Raw genomic sequence first — 23,900 nt, 5'->3', positions numbered from 1 at the left:
GGTATTGTTAATGGTTCACACAGTCTTATACATGATTTCGATGTAAGATTGAATGGTAAAATGGTATATGATTGTAATGATGCAAATCATTGTGTAAATATTAAGAATCTATTGGAATATAGTCCAGTATATGCTCAATCAACTGCAACCAATGAGTTTTTCTATCTGGATACAAACCGAAGTGCTGAAGAGAGACCTGCACAAGCTTTGTTCAACAAAGGATTTGCTGCAAGAAAAGCGCTTTTGGGACTATCAGCGGTTGTCAATACAGAAATACCATTGAATCGATACGCATTCTTTGAAGCATTGAGAGATGAGTTATTGCCATCAACACGATTGGAATTGAATTTGGAGATCGAATCTGATGCCAATCTTGTTTGGGAAGCTGGGGCTGATTGTCGTGTAATGATTACTAGAATGGAGCTTATTGTACCACGAATCACTTTCAATTCAGAAGGACAATCACTGTACATGAATCAATTTTTGAAGCCACATAAATGGGTTTATTTGCGAGAAAATATTGAGAGAAGTAATTCTTCAACACAAAGAAGTGGCCATTTTTAGATAACAAGTGAGATTTCAAAGCCAAGACATGTGTTTGTTTTCATTATCAATGATGCAAATCTTGCTGCACAAACAGTAAATCCATTTTTGTACAATACATTTAGTGTATCAACAGATCCCAGAACATTGCTAAATTGTCATTTATCTGTGGCTAATGGCAATGAATATCCTGATGTACATTACACTCCAGAGGCTGATTTGACTCGAGTTTACAGAGATGTCCTCAAATATGTGCATGCAAATAATGAATACAGTCAGGGGACTTTGTTGAATATCAATAACTTCAAAACACTATTCCCATTCTTGTATTTCGATTTAACAAAACAAAAAATGGATATCAAAGATGGTACCACAAAGCTGACATTCCACTATGAATTATCTGGCACAACTGCAACTGCATATTCAGTTTATGCATTGACATTATATGAACAAGACGCTGAGCTCATCCAAAAAGATGGCAAACTATTGTTTCGATAAATGGAATAAATTTTTAATGTAACGTTAGTTATATAAAAGATATGACAACTTATCATTCACACGGAGTAACACTATCAATTGGGCAAAAAGATAAACTAGCAAAAGCATTAAAAAAACAATTCAGCAATAACAATAAGATTATCAAATTCTGAATTAACTGGACCGGATCAGCTGATGTTAACCATAACACAAATAAATAGGCTGAAAAAGGCAATGCAAAACAAAACTGGAGCAGATATTAAAATAAGCAAAACACAGATACGAAAAGCTGTACAACAAGGAGGCAGTCTTTGGTCATCATTATTCAAAATTGGCACAAAATTACTACCAATGGCAGCAAAAGCAGTTGGACCATTAGCTACTGGAGCACTTTCTGGGCTTGCAAATGCGGGAGTCAATAAAATATTTGGTAGAGGACAAGCTGGTGGTTTCCTCATTCCTCAAAATAAAATTGATCAATTAATAAAATACAAAGATTGGCTCACTGAAGCACAAAAGAAGCAAATTGTCAATGCAATACATACTGGTGGACAGATTGTAATTAAACCAACTAAGACACAATCAGGAGGTTTTTTGGGTACTTTACTGGCTTCAATTGGCATTCCAATGGTTTTGAATGCATTAATGGGTAAAGGCTTGCAGGTGGATAAAAGTAGATCCAGAAGATCGGTCCCAGTTTTTGTTCCAAACACAACCAAAAAAGATGGTGGTTTGGTCCTACCAGTTAATTATAGGCCGCCCCCATTTTTCGGTACATGGGATCAATATGGCAAAGGGAAAAAAAAAAACAAAAAAGGAAAAGGTCTGTTATTAGGCAAAAACAGTCCATTCAAGGGGATTCCATTAATCGGAGACATTCTTTGAAATTCATAAATAAACCACTCAGTAACTTTGAACTCATTGATTGGGTCAAAAAACTCAAAATAAAACACTTCAGAGGCATTTACAGCAGATATAATCTACCACAAAAGATGAAAAAAGATGAAGTTGGTATCATTAACCTGGATTCACAGATTGGACCAGGTACACATTGGGTTGCGTATCGAAACGGAGACAAATATGTACAATATTTTGATAGTTTTGGGTTAATTATGCCAAAAGAAATTATGCAATTCATGTCAACAAGTGGCAAACGATTAATGTATTCAGGTAATGAAATCCAGGAAAGAGATTCAGTATTATGTGGCTATTGGTGTTTGTATTATTTATTTGAGAGACAAAAGGGTACAAGTATATTGAAAACAATCCACAATGCACATTTTGACATGAACAATCAAAGTGTCAATCATAATTTTATAATCCAATATTTTAAAAAATTATCTAATTACTTTGTATAATGGTTGATATAAGATATTGGGAAAAATGTGATGAATACACAGAATTTTCAGGAAAATTATGTTTATGGTGTACATTGGTAACAGATTCTGAGTCAGAGGATTATGAGACGGATTATGAGTCTGACTCTGATGATAATTAATCTAATATAGTGATATAAAATGGTCAAATCATATTGTGTTAAACAAAAGAAACAAACTGAATGTGTTCAGCCTGCAGGTTACAAGCAAGCCAAAAATGGTCGGCACATGTTCTTCTGTACATGTGCTGAATGTGGTATAACTAAAACCAAATTTGTTAAAAAACAGGAAAACTAAATAGCCCGTTCGAAGGGGCGGGCATAATGGATACTTTAGCATCAACTGGTGCTGATCTGTTAATTCAAGATGCATTACCATGGATGGGAAAGAAAGCAGTTGAAATGGGTCGATATTATGGGTCTGAAGCACTTAGAAACCCTAAATTGCAGAAAAAAAGCTATTGATTATGCTATCTCTAAAGCAACTCCTTTTGTTCAAAAGACTGGATCAGAGATGTTTGATAAATTATCAACCAAAGTAAGACCAAAAAGAAGGTACAAAACTGACCGAAAAGAACTTGATGGTGGTAATTTGAATACAATTTTGGAACAACTCGGTACACCAGGTAAGGTTGCATCGAAGTCGATGGATGTTGTTGGAACATTAATTCCATCAACAAAGGAAGTCTTTGATAGATACAAATCTGGAGACATTGCCAAAAGTGCATTTAGCACAGATACTGGCATATTGTCGAGTCAATTTTGGTCTGGCAAGGCTGGGAAAAAGACATTAGAAAAATACAAAGATTATCCTTGTGATAGTGTGGTAAAGATTGGAAAAAAATATCACAATACACCAAGTTGTTCAAGCTATGATTCAATTGGTTGGCACCCACCAAATTGGGATGAGTATGAAAAGGGAATCAAAGGACGACCCAAAAGCGGTGGTTCAATTGATATACACAAAATGATTGGTAAATTACCGCGCCCAAAAGCTGGTTGGGTATTACCTGGTCATAAATACACTGGTCCATACAATGATTTGGAGAATCAAGTAAAATATAACCCCAAAACTGGACAAATATTGGAAATATATGATAACCCAACAGGCAAAACAGATGCAATAGCCATGCAACATGATGTTGATTATTCAGTCTGCAAAGATGACAAAAAATGTAAAAACAAAGCTGATAAAAAGATGGTTAAATCATTGGATGCTGTTCCATATTCTGAACGACAATGGGGACATTGGTTGGCAAGAAATGCAATAAATACAAAACAGAAACTGGGTCTTGGGGTCCCAAAAAACGTCAAAAGCCGTCGGGTAAAGAGGAAAACTGGCAAGAAAAATTAGCTAATGAGCTGCATAAACCCATAAGGCGTAACTTTACTCGGCGGCGTGTTATTGTAAATAATATTGATGAAATATGGGCTGCTGACCTTGTTGAAATGCAACAATTCAGTAAATGGAATAAAGGTAATAGGTATCTTCTCATGACTATAGATGTTTTCAGTAAATACGGTTGGATTGTCCCATTAAAAGATAAAAAAGGTGAGACCATAACTAAAGCATTTCAAAGCATATTCAAAGAGGGTCGAAAACCAAAGTATCTGTGGACTGATAAAGGCTCAGAGTTCTACAACAAACATTTCAAAGACTTGCTCAATAAACATAACATTACACTGTATTCGACTGAAAATGAAGAAAAGTCATCAGTGGTGGAAAGGTGGAACCGGACGATTAAAAATAAAATGTGGAAACGATTCACTGCCCAAGGCAATACAATGTATCTGGATATTTTGCCTGAAATATTGAATCAGTATAATAACACTAAACACAGTTCAATAAAAATGACACCGACAGAAGCATCTAAGAAAAAGAATGAAGGAACTGTTTACTTCAATCTTTATGGCAATTTGAAGCAATTGTCATCCCAAGCAAAATTCCAAGTTGGTGAAAAGGTTAGAATATCAAAGTATAAAAGAAAGCTGTTTGATCGAGGTTATACAGAAAACTGGACAGAAGAGGTCTTCATTATCGATAAAATTCAATACACGAATCCAATCACATACAAACTGAAAGATCTCAATAATGAAGAGATTAAAGGGAGCTTTTATGAACCAGAATTATTGAAAGCCAAACAGGAGATATTCAGAATCGATAAAGTTATCAGGAGAGATTACAAGAAGAAACAAGCTTTGGTAAAGTGGAAAGGATACAATGATGCCTTTAATTCTTGGATCCCAATCAAGGATTTAGTCGATGTGCAAAAATAAATAAGCTCATTCTATCGATACAGTCACGGCCTCACGAGTATTCGATAGCGAGTCGATCCAATAAAAAATCTATTGTTGTGTGCAAGATAAATGATATTCTTACCTCAAAAAGCGTCTACAAACATCAGAACGATGAAAGTGGAGAAATAAATGTCCAATATATCCCAAAACATGAACGATAAACATCAAAACACAAGCTCTTCACAAAATGGCGACAAAATGGCCGACACGTGTATTAACAAACTAGTGTCCAGTCCCCTTTGGGTTGTTTCATCGTGTACTTGCATGAAAGCGCATGCGTGTTAATCCAAATCAAGCAATATTACGCAATATACAGAAAAATAACACCACAAGTGTAAAAATTTCAGAACTGAGTGTAATATATAGGTAATCGGGCCATTGTTATATTAGTTCACAAACTCTGGTGAAGCTTTAGGGTGGTGTCAGTTGGCCCCTGACTGAAACCTGTTTGACAGCTTGTGCAGATGGTGAATTACTAAGAAGTGTGGGATGTCTTGCAGTAGACGGTACCTCCAGGGTGAGCCCGCTCAGGCCCTACTGGTTTACAGCGGGGTGCTCAGAGTTCTTTCCCGAACTCAACTTCTGTCCCAGAGGTGAACTGGGAAGGGACAGCCACCTTTGTCCAGCGGCGGGGAAAAGACCTAGCAGGGGCTAGGCAAGAAAACAGCCAACCGAGCACCCCACGTCTAGGGTTTTGTCCATTTTCGTGACAGGTCACACAACGTCACGCGTGACAGTAACGGCATCCAGTCACACAACAACCATAAATTTGAATTATTTATGATTATTTTTTTCTTCATTACAGGTTAATTATATCCAAATTGGTGTTCAAAAATATTGTATTCATCATTCAAATCAGCGATTGATGAGTTGGTTGGATTTAATCGATGATTGTTTGTGAGTTGGGGATCAGTTTGGTGTCATTTATGAAACCGAGGATTTAGGTTTTTAGGTTTTTGAGTTTAGGGTTGAATTCAAAGGCTGAAGTAGTATTTTATGTAGTTATTGGGGTGAGATAATGTGTGGTTTATGGGGTTTAGGAAAAATATTGGATTTATAAGGATTTGTATGGGATTTTTTTATCATTTTTTGAAAAGTGAGCTGATACCCTCAAACATCTAATTACTTTCTTGGGAAACGAAAAAAAAAAATAACTTCCATCATATGTTGAAATCATGATGTAGTATGAAGAAGAAAAACAACAGTAGTTCTCATTGCTGTGTGAGAGCCTGCTAAAGATGCACGATTTTCCCAATTTTCCGGCGGGCTGAATCGGGCGTGAAGCCGTAAATTCAACTTTTCTAATTTTTAGAAAAACGAAAGAGCGATGGAACTTTTAATTGTGATTTTTGAAAATAGTTCACCAAAAGGAACATTTAGGTGAAATAAAATGAAATCTGAAATTTTCTCTCTGTCGTGGGATTTTAATTTTGATATTTACAGTCACTAGCTCTTAAGCAGGCTTGCATGAAAACTATCAAGTTTCCGAGTGTAAACTGATGCAGGCACATATTTCAGTAGGTTCTACTTGAATTACTTAGTCACTATCAACTGTTCAGCGACTACGATTGTATTTATTGCTTTGCCGCATACAATTAATCACAGTCGTCCAGACACGACGCCGTTCATCAGTGATATTTTTCGTACAGATATCGACGAGTGTGCCAGTGGCTTGCACAGCTGTCACAGTTCACGAGCTGCTTGTACAAACACTGTAGGATCGTACAATTGTTCTTGTGATCATCCTTACACTGGAGATGGAAGGACTCAGTGCAATCTTGTGTCAGGTAATTATTCCTTTTTGATTTCAGCTCGATAAGTTGATGACGAAAATTAACGCCAGACCATAATATACGCTGTGAGCATGAGGTAAAGGAAAACGAAACATGATAAAATAAGAAATTCCAGGTTTATAGTGACGGGACTTTATGCTTCAAAGAATCCAAGGCCCAGTTGTTCAAAGCCCGATTAAGATTTTCCTAGGTTAGTGTAAATTTTAATTGCTATTTATTTACTGCTAAAAGAGGGTTTGCCACAAAATTCTGGCCCAATAAGGTTATAAATTAATAATTCCTTTTCCTTAAACCTTAATCTTGTGAAAATTCCTCCTTAAACGGTAAATAAATAACAATTACAATTTTTCACTAATCAAGGCTTTGAACAACTGGGCCCAGAAAGTGTACGAAATCATGCTTCCGCAACTAGGGATCATCGCATTTTCAGCTTACTGGAAAGCGTTTATACAATTATGGGTCGATTCTTCTTCTTTTCTTTTTGGTTTGTTCTCCTGTTTTTGCTCTTATTTTTTTTTTCTTTTTTTTTTTCTTTTTTTTTTTTTTATTGTTGTTGTTATTGTTGTTTATAATTTTTTTTTTTTTTGGGGGGGGGGGGGGGGAGTTGGAGGGGTTATGGGGTGAAAGCAGATAGAAACTTGGTAAAAATTCCAAATTCTGATTCAAATGTTTCGTACAATAAATCGCAATTTAAGCAGTTGCGAAAAGAAAGCCTGAACAAAATTCAGGCTTGAACGGGATTCGAACCCATAACCTCTGCATCGCAGAGGTCATGGGCTCGAATTCCATGGTAGAGTGATAGTGTCTCAAAATAATTAGTTGTTCAGGTAGCAAAACGCTAAAAGAAGTGCAGGTAATGTACAAAATATTCCCAAACATGTAGGCTCAACCCTCAGCTCTCAATCATAAGGGCCAACGCAAGTTTGAGTCTACTGCGTGATCGTTTGACTATTGACTGAAATACAAGGAATTGTTTCTGTAATGAAACATTCAAATCAACGTTACAATATTGCTACGAATATTAACACCAAAGTTTTAAACAAATCAAATTAAACTTACTTTCAATTGTTTATTGCGTCTTTTCAATATTGTGGCTCCAAACGGAGGACATTGGTGGTTAAAATGGTGTTACGCTATCCACTACTGTAAGCACTGAAAAACAATCAAACAATCGAACAAATAAACAAACAAAAAAGAAAAGAGAGAGAGAAAATTAACCTCTAATTAATTGATGTTATCCACATCGTATAACACAGTGGACTCCCGTTAGGCAAAGTGTGCTTTAAAATATCTCAATTAGACATTTTAAACTTTTAATAAACGTAAACTCATAACACGGTTTTGCAAGTGTGCGATTGTTCGGTGTGTGTATCTTTGAGGAGGAAGGCTATCTAGGTTTTTTCAAAAGAAAAAAATAGACATCTGTTCTTCGCATTTTTATATTTAAATTAAAGACGTAAGCCACGGCTCTGACCTAGCGTCATTCATGCGTCGTACCAGCACGACTCTCCCGTTAAACCTTTTGCTGTATATAATTGAAATCTGCTATTAAGAGGTCTTTACATACAGGAACACTGCAAAGCAACCTACTTGATGGGGCGCATAAGAAGTAAAGTTATTCTTCTCGGGCCTTTTTCATGAGTTATTCCCGTTCAGTACAAGTACACCTGCTATCCACTTGCTTAAATGCTATTTCGTTTAGATGTTTCTGGGAAACGTGAATGATCAATGATTTGTAATTCTTAGGTATGCATTGGAAGGTCTTTTCAGTCAAGTACGTTTACTTTCATCTTCCGTTTGTGTTTCTCTGAACGAAAAACAACCCGCGGCACTGCCTGCTATATTCCACCATACCAAATAGCACAAAGTGATCAAGAAAAAAGGATAAAGAAATTTGGCGAACTTTGTTAGTCACATAAAGTCCGTCAAGAATTCATTTTGAGCCTGTGAAACTTGTAGGTATTTGGAACAAGCTAACGTCTATCTTACTCGTTCTACTTTCCTCTCAAAATGTAGGAATGGATATTCAAGTTGCGTACGCCTTTAAAAGGAAACGGCCAGCACACCATTTGGAGGCGAATGGGCAAGATAAAAGCCCTTGTTTTCGAAAGATAAGATTTGCCAAACCAGACACTTTTTAGTGATATAACATCCGTCAGTTGTATAACACAAGTATGGTGGCCCATCAGTGCCATAGCATTTTATGCAGAAATTTCCGACTTTTTTATTGAATTTTTTTCATTTTTTATTTTAGTTACATTTTATTTTATTTTTTATTTCATTTTATTTTTATTTTCAGTTTATATTTTAGTTGTTTTTATTTATTTTATTTCTTATTAAAAAATATTGTAAAATGAATTAAAACAAAATAAAAAAAAAAAAAAAATGCCCGTGGCCCAGGTGTGCCATAGCCCATGATGCATTGAGGTTGAGTAGTCGCCAGGACCCGCTCTCGAGCTCTACAACAACATGGCGGCGGCGCAGACAAGAAACGATGGCTGGAAAGGCGACGAGGAACTGAAGCAGGATTTGGAGGAATACGTTAAACAGAACCTGAAGAGAAAAGAGATATTAGATTTCGTTTCCACGAAATATCCAATGTATGCTTGGAGTTTCCGTACTCTCTGTCGTCGTTTGCATTATTTCGATATAAAGTACATCGAGTATGAAATAGAACTGGACGACTTGGAAGAATCTGTTCACAAGGAAATGAATGGCCCTGGAAATTTACTGGGTTATCGTGCGTTGCACAAAAAGATAAGAGAAGTTCACGGCCAAAACGTTCCAAGGAACATGGTCTACGGTATGATGAAATTCGTTGATCCTAGCGGCCTCAAAGAACGAGGAGGTGTCGGGCAACCAAAACGAGCTCGGAAGGGTGTTTTTTCCTCAAAGGTAAGCGCAAGCTAAATTCTGTTACAACCGTGAATGTGGACGTTCACGTGCAAAAGTCATTATGTACGGTTGTGATGCGGCTTTTTTCTCGGTTCTAATTTTAATTTAGAAGACCACTACTATTGTGCGATCTCTGGGCCCTCTCTAGATAGCCCCTCTGGCAATTCCCTCTTATGAATTGTCACCATGTCGTGATGTGGCATGTTCTTTTGATTATAGGGTTCAGATTGGACAATGTCCTTGGATGGACATGATAAACTTTGTGGTTACCAAAATTCAACTTTCCCATTGTGCATCTATGGAGGATTAGACACATTTAGTGGCAGAGTGCAATTTCTTCGTATTTGGACTTCAAACAGCAATCCTAAAATTGTTGGTCGATACTATTTGGAGTATCTTTATGAATCTAGAGGTACGTTATATTTTCAAGACAAAGACATGGTATACTTACGTACTTAATTCTCTCTGTGCCAGCTAGGAGGCACATAAGGCGGTAAAGACAAGGTATGTAGACACAATTATACAATAACTAATACAAACAACGTTTATTGGAACCTTTAAAATCTCTACAGTGTGCAAACATTGCTTTCAGTGACTGGAATTTGCTGATCAAGAGTAGTTGCTGGCTCTTTTTCAAGTTCAACCATGAATTACAGGCCTATACCACAATCACTAGAGAAATATGGTACATCCAAGTGGTGGTCTAGGTTGCAGTTGGACTTTGATCAGATATTACAGTTAATTAAATTGTCTTGCGTGCTTAACCCTTTATACAGTAAAGTGGCCTGACTTGTGGTAATTTTTAATTGTTATTCGTTTGTTTGTATTCTTTATTCATTTCTCTTTCTTTTTCTCTTTCTTTTGTTGGTCATTGGGACAAAACTAGTACTGCCATCAAGAGTACGGATGGATAAGGGAAGTGAGACAGGAATTTTAGCAACCATGCATTCATATCTTAGAAGCAAACATGAGGATCTGGAAGATCCCACAGACAGTGTACTCTATGGACCTTCCACAGAAAACAAGATAGAGCGCTGATGGAGAGAGCTTTTGGACAGGATGGAGAGGTTTTTCAAGAGTCAGCTCAAGCAACTGTTAGAGGATGGTAGTTATGAACGCGATAATAAAATGCATCGGCAAGTCCTTTGTTTCTTTTATTATCTTGTGTAAATACCTATTCTCAGGCATAAGCTTTAGCAAGCCTTGACTCAGAGAGGTTACTCATATCTGCCATACAGGACCCTTTTCAAACACTGGTTGAAAAATTTGGGTTCTGTCTAGGATATTGCTTTCCTCAACGCATGAACCCCCCCCCCCCCCCCCCCCCCATTATGTCAATGAAGATGTAGATGTGGGAAATGTGGTAGTGCGGAAGTACACCCTTCTACTATTCCTCTAGAGTTCAGTTCCTCTAGAGATCTTTTTTTTAACCAACCTTTCTTTATCAAAAACAGCCAGTTAATGCCTCATTAACCTGGAATCCATGCTTTTGAAAAGGTCCCTACAATACTCCTACTGATGATTTAAGGTTTATTAAAGCCCATTTATGTTTGTCTAATAAAAATTAAAATAATAAAGCATTGATTTACAACAATACCCCTTTTTTTCCTTTGACAGAGATTTACTTGCATTTGTATACATCCCAGTACTCCAGAAAGAACTCGATCTATTCAGAGAAACTGTATGGAATTCTCACCGAGGTCGCAAACAAAAGTCTAAAGAACTTCCAACTGGAGTACCGAACCACATTTACTTCTTTCCTGAGCATTATGGGGGTGAAAATTGTGGCCTTCCTATTGATGAAGATCAGTTGAAGGAAGTTGCGGAACTGTCTGAAGTATTAGAAGGAACTGATAACTTTTTAGATCCTGAATTCCGCACTCGTTGTGAAGCAGTTATCTCAAATGTTGATGATATTGAGCCAGAGGAGGCTGCTAATGCATATTTATATCTCAAGGCAAACTATTAATGCATTTATTTAATGCAATTTTTTGTGGAAAGTTGGGGCAAATAAGAGTTACAGTGAGCCATTTATAAGCAATCAATAAGTGAGTAAATGCTGTAATATAGTCAGTCATCAGTTAATTGTCTTTAAGGATGGAAGTAACAGAAGAACAGGTTAATTGAGGAGGTACCACAGCTGTCTGATGTACTTGGTGGCTATGGTTACTATTTACCACCAGATTTCAGAGCCAAGTGTGAGCAGATAATTCCTGACCCACTGGCGTTGGATCCCAATGACTGTGTTGAACTTCATGCATTTCGTTACCTCAGAGAAAATATTCAACTTTAATTATTTTCCACTATTAAAGTTACTATTATAACATTACCTGTGCCCCAAAACAGACTTCGAAAATGTAGAATGACATCAGAAATCAGAAATCTTGACACTGTATTTATAAAAACAACTGGATTCCAAGCTACCTTAACAGTTATCTGCGCTATTTGTAGCACTTCTTAAATTTGTAGTTTGTCCTGATAGTAAACGATAGTAAACGATAGTAAACGTGTGTCAAGTGTAAGAGGTTTCTTAGACAAACAATGTTAAACTAAGCAAGTACTTAAAGTTGGGTTTTCATACAAGTTGCAGCAACGAAAATCAGGAAACAGTTTTGTGCTTCATGTCGCACTACGTTTTCGTATGTACATATACATATAGTGATTCACTCCACGTTACGTTTTTGTCACTGCCTCATGTTACTGTGACATTTCCCTGATTGATTAACAATAACAGTAGCCAAAGCCCTGGCTGCTATAACTAGAACAATATCTGTGTCAGACCTAATGAGAAACTAAAGCGTTGGTGAGACCTAACATGAACTTTAAGAACAGGAACGTACTGTATGTAATATAAATTTTGGAAACTAGGTTAATGGATCGTCACCATGAATTCCACTTGAGGGTGAATATCATTTAAGTTTGATATTTACAAACAAAACTGTCTCCATACCATGTACTATACCGGGAATATAGCAGTACTTTCTCTATAAAATTGCTCAAGGTTGCAGAACTATCAATAATAGCCCACTTTGAAAATGAGTGATGGCCTGGGTCGAGAGTAACTGCCCAAGTGATTGTGGGATTGTTTGGGGGGACGCAAAAATGCGAAGATAATAGCCAACGTCCCCCCAAACCTTCCCACAATCGCTTGGGCAGCTACTCTCGACCCAGGCCATCACTCTTTTTCAAAGTGGGCTATTAACAGTGTCAACAACTGTAATGTGTCTCCTCCAGTCATAGACAGGCCAATAGCATAGACAGTTTGGGGTTAATTTTTGTCCAGCTCTAGGACATTTCTTCAGAATGTTACAATATTTAAAAGATATTAATAGAAACTACTGAGCCATGTCTGAAAGAAGGAGAAACAATATAAAGAGGCTGTAAAACAAGGCTACAAACAAGAACTCAAAGCTCTTGAGCATACTTTAAAGTATATGTAGCTAAAGTATGGTGTAGTTTAGAATGACTTGTGTCTAAAAAATGGCTGCAATACAAAGGGTTGTGAATGGGTACCAGTCAAGCTCAATGTTCCGGCAGGGTAAAAAAAACCATACAAATGTAGGAAGTGGCATTTACTTAGCATATATGCACACAACTTTGGAAACATTTGGACAAAGTAAATAGGGAGTTTGGCCAAGTAAGAACAATGAAGCTAGATTTTCCCCAAGTTTGTATTATTCTCAATCAGATAACCCTGGGGGACTCCCATTTAAATCTGATGGGGGTGCTTATCATAATTGTTCCGTTGAAGTAAAAAATGCAGTTTTGGTACCACTTAGTAGATTCAGTTTCACAACATCCACAGTTGCAGCACTTGTGGTGTTTTTTTTTATGTTGTAAATGAAGTAGAGCTAAGTGGCATTGTCTCTGGAGAACGTTTCGAATTTATCACTAGTGCAAATTAATTGTGAACATGTCAGTTAATGTTTTGTAAACAAAACTAAATTGAAGCCACGCCTTCCAAATTGCTAAGGAGCACTCCCATTATGTCTTTAATTTATGGGGGGTCCTTCCAGGAATATTTCTCCGTGATACACTCCTATGATATACAGAATGAGAGCCAGTAATTGAGGTTGATTGACTTTTTTCGTGTGTTCTTCTACTGTCAACTTTATGTCATCTCTGATTTCTTTGACAGTACCATCTAGATATCTCTTAACAACCCACGTGCTACTGTTGAATCCTTTGGAAGAGCTTCTTGCCTTAAATGCTTCCCTAAAGCCTCCACTTCCGAAGGCATCGGCGGGGCACTGGAGTATGTCGAGTATTGCTGGCTAGGAGCGGAATGTTCTTCATCCTGTGGCTTCTCAAAAGATGTCGAGCCCTTTATAAATCTTGTGTATTACCTTTAAGTCGGGGATGTGTTTCATCGCTAGACAAGAGGGTCCCTGCTCCCCCGCTACCACATCGCACGACAATCCTTGCGTCAGGGAAGACGAAAAATGTTTCTCGCACGCTGCTTTTATACCTGCGATGGTGAGTTCTTGTTCGTCATACTGGACGAATTCACGTGGTCCCACTCGCGTATATTTTTGGGCTTTCCCTGAGACTTCTGAGCTCAGCCTTTGAACAACAAGTTCTTGCTCATCAAGAATGTTACCCGTTTCGTTTTTAGCACCCCCGCCTTTCTGCCTCTTCGCTTTCATCTGCTTTTCGAAAGCCACCCACGGCTTCTGCTTTCGCTTGTCCGCCATGTTTGTGTTGCAGTTTGACCTCAATGCATCATGGGCTATGGCACACCTGGGCCACGGGCATTTTTTTTTTTTATTTTGTTTTAATTCATTTTACAATATTTTTTTAATAAGAAATAAAATAAATAAAAACAACTAAAATATAAACTGAAAATAAAAATAAAATGAAATAAAAAATAAAATAAAATGTAACTAAAATAAAAAATGAAAAAAATTCAATAAAAAAGTCGGAAATTTCTGCATAAAATGCTATGGCACTGATGGGCCACCATACACAAGATCACATTATGATGTCGGTGCATAGATGGCAGTCATCGAAAAGTCATCTGACACAAAATTAGTGCTCATCTCCGTCACATTCTATAGTTCTTTAGAACAAGGGGTGTTTTATTTTACTAATTTGTATACATCATATCTGTGGAGTGCTCCGAGCTAAGTCAAAATATCTTGATACACCAACTATTGGCCTCACACCGTTTTCATTTGAATCATTAGGGATTGGATGCATTCTCTTCGTGCAGTATATTTCTTCGGTTTTTATAAACTGTAATCGGATTAGGCCATGCATCAACCATTTTTATCTGGTAGGTTATATCTCGATGCCTTTCGGTTCTAGGTTGGTAGTTTAAGAATTTAGCCAAGTTCGGCAATCTCCTCTGTGTTCTTGCGGTCTGAATTCCCTTCTTGGACTCTTTTATACTTCCAATGAATTCCCGACACTTTTGGATTTTTGGGTTCTAATTTTAAATGCAAAGAAAAAATTAATCTCAACGGGTATCCTTCTGGAGAAAAACAGATGTGTTGATTGAAGATTGAAGCTGGAGGGACGTCTGTTATCCCTGGAAGACTAGCGCGTTGAATTTTCGCCGTCCTATTTGGCTGGAATTTAGCGAAGCAAAAATATGGTTTGTAATAATCTAAATTTGCAGTTAATACAAACACTTTGCTGTGTGCCATTTACATTATTTCCTACAAAAACGGGTGAGAGCCCTTTTCTAACAAAATTCAAGTACTTACATCAATTTGCTAATTGTATTTTGGATACATCCTCTAATTTTCAACAAAGGTCTACATAATTGACACTAACGGATGCTATTCTGCGAAAAGAACATGAAATATAGAGATAGCACCCAAGAAGTATTAGTTGTTGTTGCTTGTCACTAAAATTTAATTTCCTTTCTGCTTTGTTTATGTTCAGTGTTTACAACAATATTTCTGAAGTCCTACAGTTGTGAAGAGAGATGGCGCGCTTATGTTCTCGAGTTACTAGGTCCATATTATTATCAATATTGTAACCAGTGACGTGATTGCGTCATACGTGTACATTGCTTAACTTAACTGCATGTGCACGTGGTTGTTGCTCTCGGTGAGTTCAATGTTTTCGATGCCTCTTAACTTCAATGATATTACCTGTTGAAAGTGCATGTCCTATGCCAAATTCGATCTAAAGATAAGATTGCGTAAATTCCTTTCTCTAAAGCCTGGTTTTACTAGCGACGCAAGCACAAGCGCAAGCGTAAGAATACTTATTTCAGTAGTATGGGTCGAATGGATAGACCAATTTTATTCATGTATTCAAACAGAATCAGGGGTGACTTAAACCGGTTATAAGCGTTGAATGAGTTGACATGACATGTGGTAGATATAGGGGAAGGGTTTAATGAGATGCAAGCCATCCAGGTGGAAGAGGGGTTTAATGAGATGCAAGTGTGGATAGAAAATGGAGATTGTTGTTTATTAGTCAAGTGTACTGTGCTCTGGTAGTACGTTTCTGCCCAACCAGCCGGGTGGTATAGCAAATATATAGGGAAAGAAACAATGGATAAGTTGAGAACCAATGAGAAACCACTCACGTCATGGTCAAACAAGTTGAATCTAGAAAAACCAGACTAAACCAGTTTTGAACACAATTAAGTATTCAAATGACCTCCTTAATATCTCAGACTAGACAAACCTGTCAAACCGTTTTTTTTGTTTTTCACTGTTCAAAGTAGCAGCACCCAAAAACGGACACGAGACAATATTTTGTATGAACACCATTAATTTTATTGAATAAACATGATCAATTATTACAAACACTTTCCAAAAAGAATGATGGTTCTGAATTTTACATGAAATCAGTTACTTTATCGATTCTGGCAAATTGTCTCTGAAGCTTGGGTCTTTGCAGCTGTTTCCCATATGTTGTCGTCATGTCCACCTCAGTTTCTCTTGGTTTGTACACCGGAGACTCCCTTTGAGAATATGCGTCCACAGGCATTTCATCACCCCATTGAAAGTGTCTACACATTTCCTTTCTTCTACATGTAAAGTAAGGCCTGAAAGGATTCTTTGCTGATCTTGACACCCTTAACGTGGGCGTGTCCATGTGCTTGCATAGTAGCGGCTTACCACCTTCACATACTTTGTACTCAGGGATCACACGGTAGCACACGCATTGTTGATAGCCATGGATACTCTCTTCAGGGCAGAAGAACGGACACTCTTTCCAATTTGAACACCGAATGTAGGCTATACCAGAGGCGGGTTTGATCACTTCGAGGTCTTGGAGGCAGAGTCCACATTTTGAGTAACTCATCTTGGAAGTGTTTCTTGGGAGCAGTCAGTTGAAAGTGATGTGTGATGGTCAACGTCACGGTCACTTTATACAGTTTTTAAAAACCGGTTCTTTCAAATATCACAAAACCAGTTTACTACCTGTCAGTCTCATCAATGTCGTTAACGATCAAGTCTAACCAGTACCAACAGGTTTTGCAAAACTGGTCACGTTGCAGAAGCACTTTCTCAATGTGTTTCCGCTCTTCATGTCGTTGTGTGTTATCGACCCAGTCTTGTTCGTACGGCGCCACTGCATCCAACACATCTAATAAATCATGCCACAACCAATAAACATCGCTGCGATATTTATCCAAAGCTGCTTCCTTCAAACATGACGTCACGTTTTGATGATCATGCAATGAAAGCGGTTCCTTTTTAAAAATGTCCTCATACACTAAGAACGCAAAACAGATCCAGTACGCTTCCTTTATTCTCTCCTCGTCACAAGAGTTGCTTTTATTGTCAACGATGTTTGGTGCCATGATCTGGACTCAATAACCATAGTAAGCATGTCCTTCTGTTTTATATCTTTCCCTTTAGGTAAACAGGTTTTTCCAGTTTAGTACGGTTCCCATTGTTTATTGCTTCGTAATCTTGCGACCAAGGGTGTTCTTGCCTTGTAACGACGTTTTCCTGTTTTACGCCTAGAAGGTGGTGGTGTATCCATCATGAGTGCATGCGCTGATTCTTCAGTTGAAACGGAAGGCGGTGTTTCGGTTCGGATGGGAATTTTTGACCCTTTAGTACTGAGAGGAGTACCCCTCAATGGTTTAGAGACTTTCGTAGATTTTGTCTCTGGTTTGGGGGTAGACTCCTTAGCAGGTAATGGCTCTGACTTAGGCATCACCACTGTTGGTTTCACTGTCGCTTCAGTTTTCATCTGTTTTGTCAACCCTTGATACCTTTGCAAAAGTTGATCCAACAATAGCACTTTTTGATCTTCAGGTAAAGACGAGTCCATGATCTGTTTCATGTCTTGATCTAAACGTGTCAAAGTGGGAAGCTGAGCTGGTGCAGTCAACCGGTGTTCTGTTTCCATACTTGGCAATAAATGTTCAGGTACCATCACCATCTTTTGCGCGTGCTTCATTTGAACACTTTTCCTAACAACTCGGTAGCAAGAGGAGCAATCAAACTAGAAAGGGCAGACAAGAATCCTCCCTTTTGATTCAACACTGCCTTTTTCCGCTTAAGACTTGGTTTCTTGCGGGTCAAAAAGAGGAGCTTTGACTTGTGTGGCTTCAACCGTTTAAATGATGAATTCGGTATTACCATGTTGCCTTTAAGGAGATTTAGAGCGATTTCACCAATGGCTTCCATTTGCCCTTTGTTCGCATGTGCTATCATGTCTTTCCGCTGTTTTCCATTACTCTTGAAACAAGTACAAAGAAAGGGTAAATGTTGTTGGACTCTCGACTGTTTGGATACTCTCACGCGATTTCTATTAACCCCTTTAGATCGGGTGGTGGTACCAGAGCGTAACACCATATTGCCACCACGTTGATTTTTTCTTGTCCCTTTTGCTGTGCGACGTGACCTGCAGGACGTCATCACGTTAACTGAAATCCACCCGTAGTGGTTCCTCTGTTTTATGACATTTCTTGTCAACGTAAATCACGGGATAAGAATGTGACGTTGGCAATATCCTTGTCCGTAACCGTTGAATATTTCGTGTACGAGGATGTAAGTCCAAGACAAGATAACCGAATGGGTTTGACGTCGCATCTTGAAAGCTCTCCCATACGTAAGGTACATTTCCTGCGAATGCCTGCTGAGCCAACGTTCGAAAACCCAGCGTATCGCGAGGGTTGTTAAAAGCAATGATGTAGTGAGCATTCAGAGAGATACTCCGCGAAAACGTTCCAGGTGGAAAAAGGTTCTGGGTCAAATAAATGCAGGTTACATCACAGTGATGAGACACGTTAGTAAACAGATCGAGAATGCGTTCGTCATCACTGCAATTTCTCATTAAGTCATCCAGTACGAGTATTCCTGGTCGGCAGTTTGCAGGAAATAAACTAGGAATATCTTCGGGAATACCCTCTACATATGTCACTTGAGCTGTCATGTTCCTAAAACATTCTTGCCATTGTCCATAGCAATATACAATTTTACGAATAGGCCTTTCAAATAAAGAGTCCGCTTGTTCAAGTAACTGTTTCGTAAACGTCGTCTTTCCACACTGACTTGGCCCTGCTATCATAATACTGCTTGGACATTTGAATTGGGACATCTTCTCGCAATGAAAAGCAGCAACGTTATGATAACTTGTTGATTGATGTTCCTTTTTAAAGTGATATATCAAAGACGCGCACACATCATTCATTTTAACATCAACAAAACTTTATTTATTGATTACGCCAACATTTGAAGGATTTACAAGTTTGCTCCTCAAATTGTGAGACATTTACATTCCTAACATTCGTTAACGACTGAATGTAGGTGTGTACAAATTGCGCTACTTGTGAATCGTTCCATTGTGTATCATATCGCAGAAATTTATTTTGAATAGTGTTTAAATCCACATTTCGTGCACGATGAAGTAAGTAAAACAGGCGATAGTCTCCACACACATCTGAGGTTAAGCCTTGCATCGGTTTGTCATTGTAAAATGTTGTTCCCCTCAGTACGTATCCATCCATACCATAGCTCTCAGGAGGAAATCCATAGCTGTCAAATAATTCGCTTTCTTGAGGCGATACAAAGTACATCGCAATCCAATGCGTTCCAGGTTGATTATGAGGATCTGTATTTGCAATCATTGCTGAAGGATACGTTTCGACGATTAGTAACTTGTCACTTGGAAATACTCCTTTCATGATGGGTGCTAGGACAGGATCGTGCATTGACGCTTGCCATAATTCTTGAGTTGTATGCATCTTCAAGCACCTTGAGACAGATCGTATACCACGCGTCTATTGCGGTCAACCTCCAAATGATTTTGGAATTCTGCGTATACGATTAAATTTAAAACCTCTGGTGTCGGCACTCCAAATTTCAGATACAAATTGACGTTACCGCTGCGACGAGGAATCAGGTGGTCTGGGTGGCCACTACCCGCAGGAGTGGTATCCAAGCGGAATAAACCGTATCCACCTTCCCAATCCTCTCTGTCAATATCAATACCATGGCCACAGTTCATATCGCCACTGCCTGAGAAGAGGGTATTGTACCCATCAATTCTCTTTCCACCTGTCAAATCTATCACTGAATAAGGGATTTCTTCACCATTGACCGTCAGTCGTACTGCATTCACATCAAACAGCTGAAAATTGAAAGGATTTCTTGCCAAGCTACCATTGTAGGCATCATTTCGTACCATTCCAAATATGATGCATTGAGGAATAAGTCCGTTGAAGAGATCCGTCTCGGTATGATTCATCACACCCCTGGGGATAATTCTAGCGTGTGTTGGGGTCCTTGTCAGCGTGTAGATAGCAGGTAGGGCTTTTTGTCCTGACCGTCCTTGCATGATACTAACATGCTCTAGTTTGGTACTGTCAGCTACGCGTACTGTGCGGACTCTGAGAGTGCTTGACATTATGCTTATCTTGCAATCATTGGCCTCTTCTCCACTCATGAGAACAAATTCATCGCTGTTTAGATCAATCTTGATTTTGATTTCTATGTTGTCCAGCAGCAACTTATTGGTGTTGAACAGATCACACAGGGGTACTCCAACCAATCCTACCTCAGCACCAGCATTGGTAAATACACCCCTCTTCTTGAGTCCCCAGTTATTGTCAGAAGTGTTATCTACTACATCCATATGTCCTGCTGTGTCTTTGTAGTACAATGCTTTGGTTAGGTAAGATTTCTTTGCCTGTTCAGTAAAATTAAACAAGGTCTTGATGTACGCATTGTACGCCTGCGTGTCAGACTGTTCTGTGACAAGTGTTTCGTTCAACTTGATGGTAAACTGTTTGATGAGCGAATGAAGCGCGTTGTTGATCAACGTATATTTCTTTCCACCTCCTGTATCCCCGCCATTTCGTTTGGTAATCTTCAGCACGAATCGGAGTTCTGTTTTGTTGATGTCAATGTAATCAGATAGAGGCTTGATGACAAACTCGATAGGGTTGGTTCCACTTTGAACTGGTTCATAATCCACCCATTTACTTTTGAGAATGGAAACATCCGTGACCGGTACTTGAAATAACTGTAAGCTCGAATTTTCACCCGGGGCAGAGAGAGGGTGAGCTGAGGCCATCTTTAGTCGAAAATGGTCTTGAACTTTGAAGGTGATGTTCTCCGTTTCTTGGTCTGTCTTGAACTGGCAGGAGTCGCCTTTCGTTTGCGCTTAAGTAGTCTCCCCCCACGACCTTGTTGCGTAAGGTCCTGGAAAGCACCTGTCAGAAACTGTTTACCGGCAGTCTTTGCCCTCGCTTTCGCTGCTTTCTTCAAAGACTGACCATTGATGACATCTTTTGCAATTTGCATTCCTGTATCCACTCCTGTATTGAGTAAACGTTTTCCTACTTTCTTGGCAGCTGTCTTGAGAAAGGGTGTGGCTGTACGGAAGAGGGAACGAAACATTCCTCCTAATCCATTACCTCCTTGACCATAAGGATGTGTCCCTCCAAAGACACTTATGTCTCCTTTCCCTCGTTGGAAAAAGGGGATGACTTGTTGTTGGTAAGGGTAAAATTGATGATTCATAGGTAGAAACATCTTAGAGAATTGCACGACGTCGAAAATGAAGTGTTACTCGTACAGTGCCAAACGCAAATGGTACCAGATGGCCAGTGTCACTTCTTATATTGATCTCCACGGAAGAAAATACAGATGTACGGAGTCGATGGTAAGTAGGAGTCTTTATTTCCTCTGCCACCATCTCCCCAGGTTGACCACGAGGTACTATGGTTCGAAGGATATTCGCTTGTACATCCCCCACTACAAGGGACTCTATTAGGTCAGAGTAGATGTACATCGTCTGAAATGAATGTCTGCTTAACATACCCCAGACCAATTCATCGTCTCGTCGCACAGTGGTCGTAGTACCGGTAAGTGTCACACTCTGATTCTTATTCAGTTGGACAACGGTGGGAAGACTGATCTGATAAAGAGCCGGTATCCGATCATGATGGTTCAAGTATCCTAATGCCTGAGCTAAATTCTTGGGCAACGTTACTTGAAATGTTGGAGGTAAATTGAATTCGTAGTAATGTTGAGCTTTGGAGTAAATGTAGAAGCAGTCACTTCCACCGATGCGCTTGATCCTTTTTCCACTTTTCAGATAAATATCTGGAAATGCACTCTGGAGTCCTGTCACCATACCTTTGACCAAGTCATCAACTGTTCGATAAATGCCACTTGGTAGATAGATGGGTAGGGTCCATGGTGAATCACTGTTACAGCTTAACAGGTAAGACAGTTGCTGACTTTGCACATTTTTCCAAGTATGTGGGTAAATGATGTGTGTCATTGCCACTTCCCAGTCTTCACTTAAGTGCTGTTGATTTAGAAGTTGCATCTTAAACTTGGCAGGTTTGTTTTCAGGGTACTGAGCTGTGCTTGCATCACTGGTTACAACGATGTAAAAACTGTTACTCATCTTGTACGCCGTCTAAAGTGAAGTGTCACGTTTACGATACCACCTTGGAATGAAAGCAGCTTTCCACAACCACTTGTTAAGTAGATTTCAACGGTCTGAAATGTTTTGGTTCGTAAAGGAAAATAACTGATGTGCGTCGCTTCTTCCATTAACGTGTCACGAAATCTACCGTGTGGTACCATTTCATACAGCAAATGCAACTGTTTTTCACCCACTTGATGTGGCTCTATGAGATTGGTTTGCACTTGCACTACTCTGTGTGTGCAGTGACATAAAGAAACGGTTAAAGGAATTAAGAATGTCCCGGGAAATGTGAATGAGTAACGAAGCGGTAACGCACACCATTCATAACCATAAGTAGGAATCTGTCCAAGGGTAGAATAGATCTTCAATGCAAACATGGTGCTTTCTCGGACTTTGTTTTCTTGGGCTATCCAGCCAAGAGCTTGAGCCACAGGCTTGGCCACGAACATCCATTCCTCTTGAGTTGTAAAGGTAATGTTCCATTCATCATCCACGGCAATGTGAAGGCTTTGTCTTTGCACACATTGCAGTATGCCTTCTATCACGTCCAGTGCTGAACGATATCTTCCCACAGGTAGAGTTATCCTCTTTACTTCTTGGGCACCAGATCGTCGGAGCATGAAATGTGGATGATTGCATTCATGGGGAACTTCAAACCACGAGAATGGGTAGATTACATTATGAAGTCCAACTTCCCAATCCTCTTCATCTTTTAAACGGATTTGTCGAGGTAACGCTACACGATAGTATCACGTTGAGTTGGTTGGGAACAAATTCGTATTGGCATTGCTAGGAAGCATCACACAAAAATCATCATCTTGAATCATTCTTGCTGCAGAGAAACCAACTGTTTATATGGAATCCAACTGTCGTATTTCTTTGGCCAACCTTTCTAATGCACCAACACTTCTTTGTTGACGCCTTTTCCTCGAAGTTTCAAAATTTTCTCAATGCGAAACAGATGATCTGAACTTTCTGTCACTTTCTGTAACTCAGCCTCGTAAAATGTTCCTCTAATCAGCTCACCGTCTGCCTCCTTCAAACGATACACGGGTGGGTTTCGTGGCAGTCTCTGGGCGACCGTAAATGATTCCTCTGTCCAAGACGGAAGGTATCCTTTCTGAAAGACACGATTGTACTTACTGATCTTGACTTGGTCTCCCACCTTGAATTTATATTTTATGATCGAGGCCTGTTTACCATACAAGGTTCTCCATACGTCTTGAGCATTAAAAACTGTCACATCTGCGGGTTTCATTTTTATACTACGATGTATGCTCTGATTGTAGTTCTCATTCACCAAATTGTCTAACTTGTCCAGGTAATGATATGAGCTGCTCATAGTAAATAACCGCCATAGAAGATGTTTCAAGGTCCTGTTAAGTCGTTCAACTATTTGCGCCTTCGTCTCGTTGTATGTGACAAAATGACGAACATCATGATTCTTGAGAAATGTTTGAAAGCTACGGTTCATGAATTCCGTCCCTGCATCTGTCTGCAACCTTTCCGGCTTACGTCCTTTATTAAATATGCTTGTAAAGGCGGCTACCAAAGCCGAAGCAGACTTAGATTTCAATGGCACCACCCATGCATACTTGGATAGGACATCAATGCAAGTTAACAAGTATTTGTGACCATGATTCCACCGACTC

General features: G+C 39.0%; 3 protein-coding genes, 1 long non-coding RNA gene and 2 pseudogenes across 6 annotated transcripts in view; 3 read left to right on the top strand and 3 right to left on the bottom strand.

Annotated features, from left to right (window-relative positions):
* Window positions 1–23,900, bottom strand: part of LOC146466087 (uncharacterized) — a 277,353-nt gene that overhangs the window by 75,568 nt on the left and 177,885 nt on the right. The gene's annotated exons all lie outside the window — the stretch shown is intronic.
* The window catches only part of LOC146466095 (uncharacterized), a 150,696-nt pseudogene that overhangs the window by 55,086 nt on the left and 71,710 nt on the right, over window positions 1–23,900 (top strand). The window lies entirely within an intron of this gene.
* Window positions 1–23,900, top strand: part of LOC146466097 (uncharacterized) — a 166,967-nt gene that overhangs the window by 119,025 nt on the left and 24,042 nt on the right. The window lies entirely within an intron of this gene.
* On the top strand, window positions 8,660–11,732 carry LOC146466100 (uncharacterized; annotated as a pseudogene). The gene is made up of 4 exons (XR_014868149.1): window positions 8,660–9,381; window positions 9,601–9,793; window positions 10,268–10,517; window positions 10,999–11,732. The product of XR_014868149.1 is annotated as an uncharacterized LOC146466100 (transcript).
* LOC146466099 (uncharacterized protein F54H12.2-like) lies at window positions 16,968–20,881 on the bottom strand. Its single transcript, XM_085127834.1, has one exon. It carries the CDS (start codon window positions 20,878–20,880, stop codon window positions 19,552–19,554), a length of 1,329 nt encoding a protein of 442 aa, XP_084983960.1. The 5' UTR covers window position 20,881; the 3' UTR covers window positions 16,968–19,551.
* Window positions 21,337–22,248, bottom strand: LOC146466098 (uncharacterized). Its single transcript, XM_085127850.1, has one exon. It carries the CDS (start codon window positions 22,222–22,224, stop codon window positions 21,343–21,345), a length of 882 nt encoding a protein of 293 aa, XP_084983976.1. The 5' UTR covers window positions 22,225–22,248; the 3' UTR covers window positions 21,337–21,342.

This window comes from Pavona decussata, unplaced genomic scaffold (assembly GCF_977016875.1).
Source record: "Pavona decussata unplaced genomic scaffold, jaPavDecu1.1 SCAFFOLD_154, whole genome shotgun sequence".
Taxonomy (NCBI): Eukaryota; Metazoa; Cnidaria; class Anthozoa; order Scleractinia; family Agariciidae; genus Pavona; species Pavona decussata.
The sequence above is the reverse complement of the archived record's forward strand: the minus strand, read 5'-3'. Positions and strand labels throughout refer to the sequence as shown.

Excerpts from the sequence above, each read along its gene's own strand:
- LOC146466098 (XM_085127850.1), bottom strand. The coding sequence starts at position 22,224 with ATGAGTAACAGTTTTTACATCGTTGTAACCAGTGATGCAAGCACAGCT.
- LOC146466099 (XM_085127834.1), bottom strand. The coding sequence starts at position 20,880 with ATGGCCTCAGCTCACCCTCTCTCTGCCCCGGGTGAAAATTCGAGCTTA.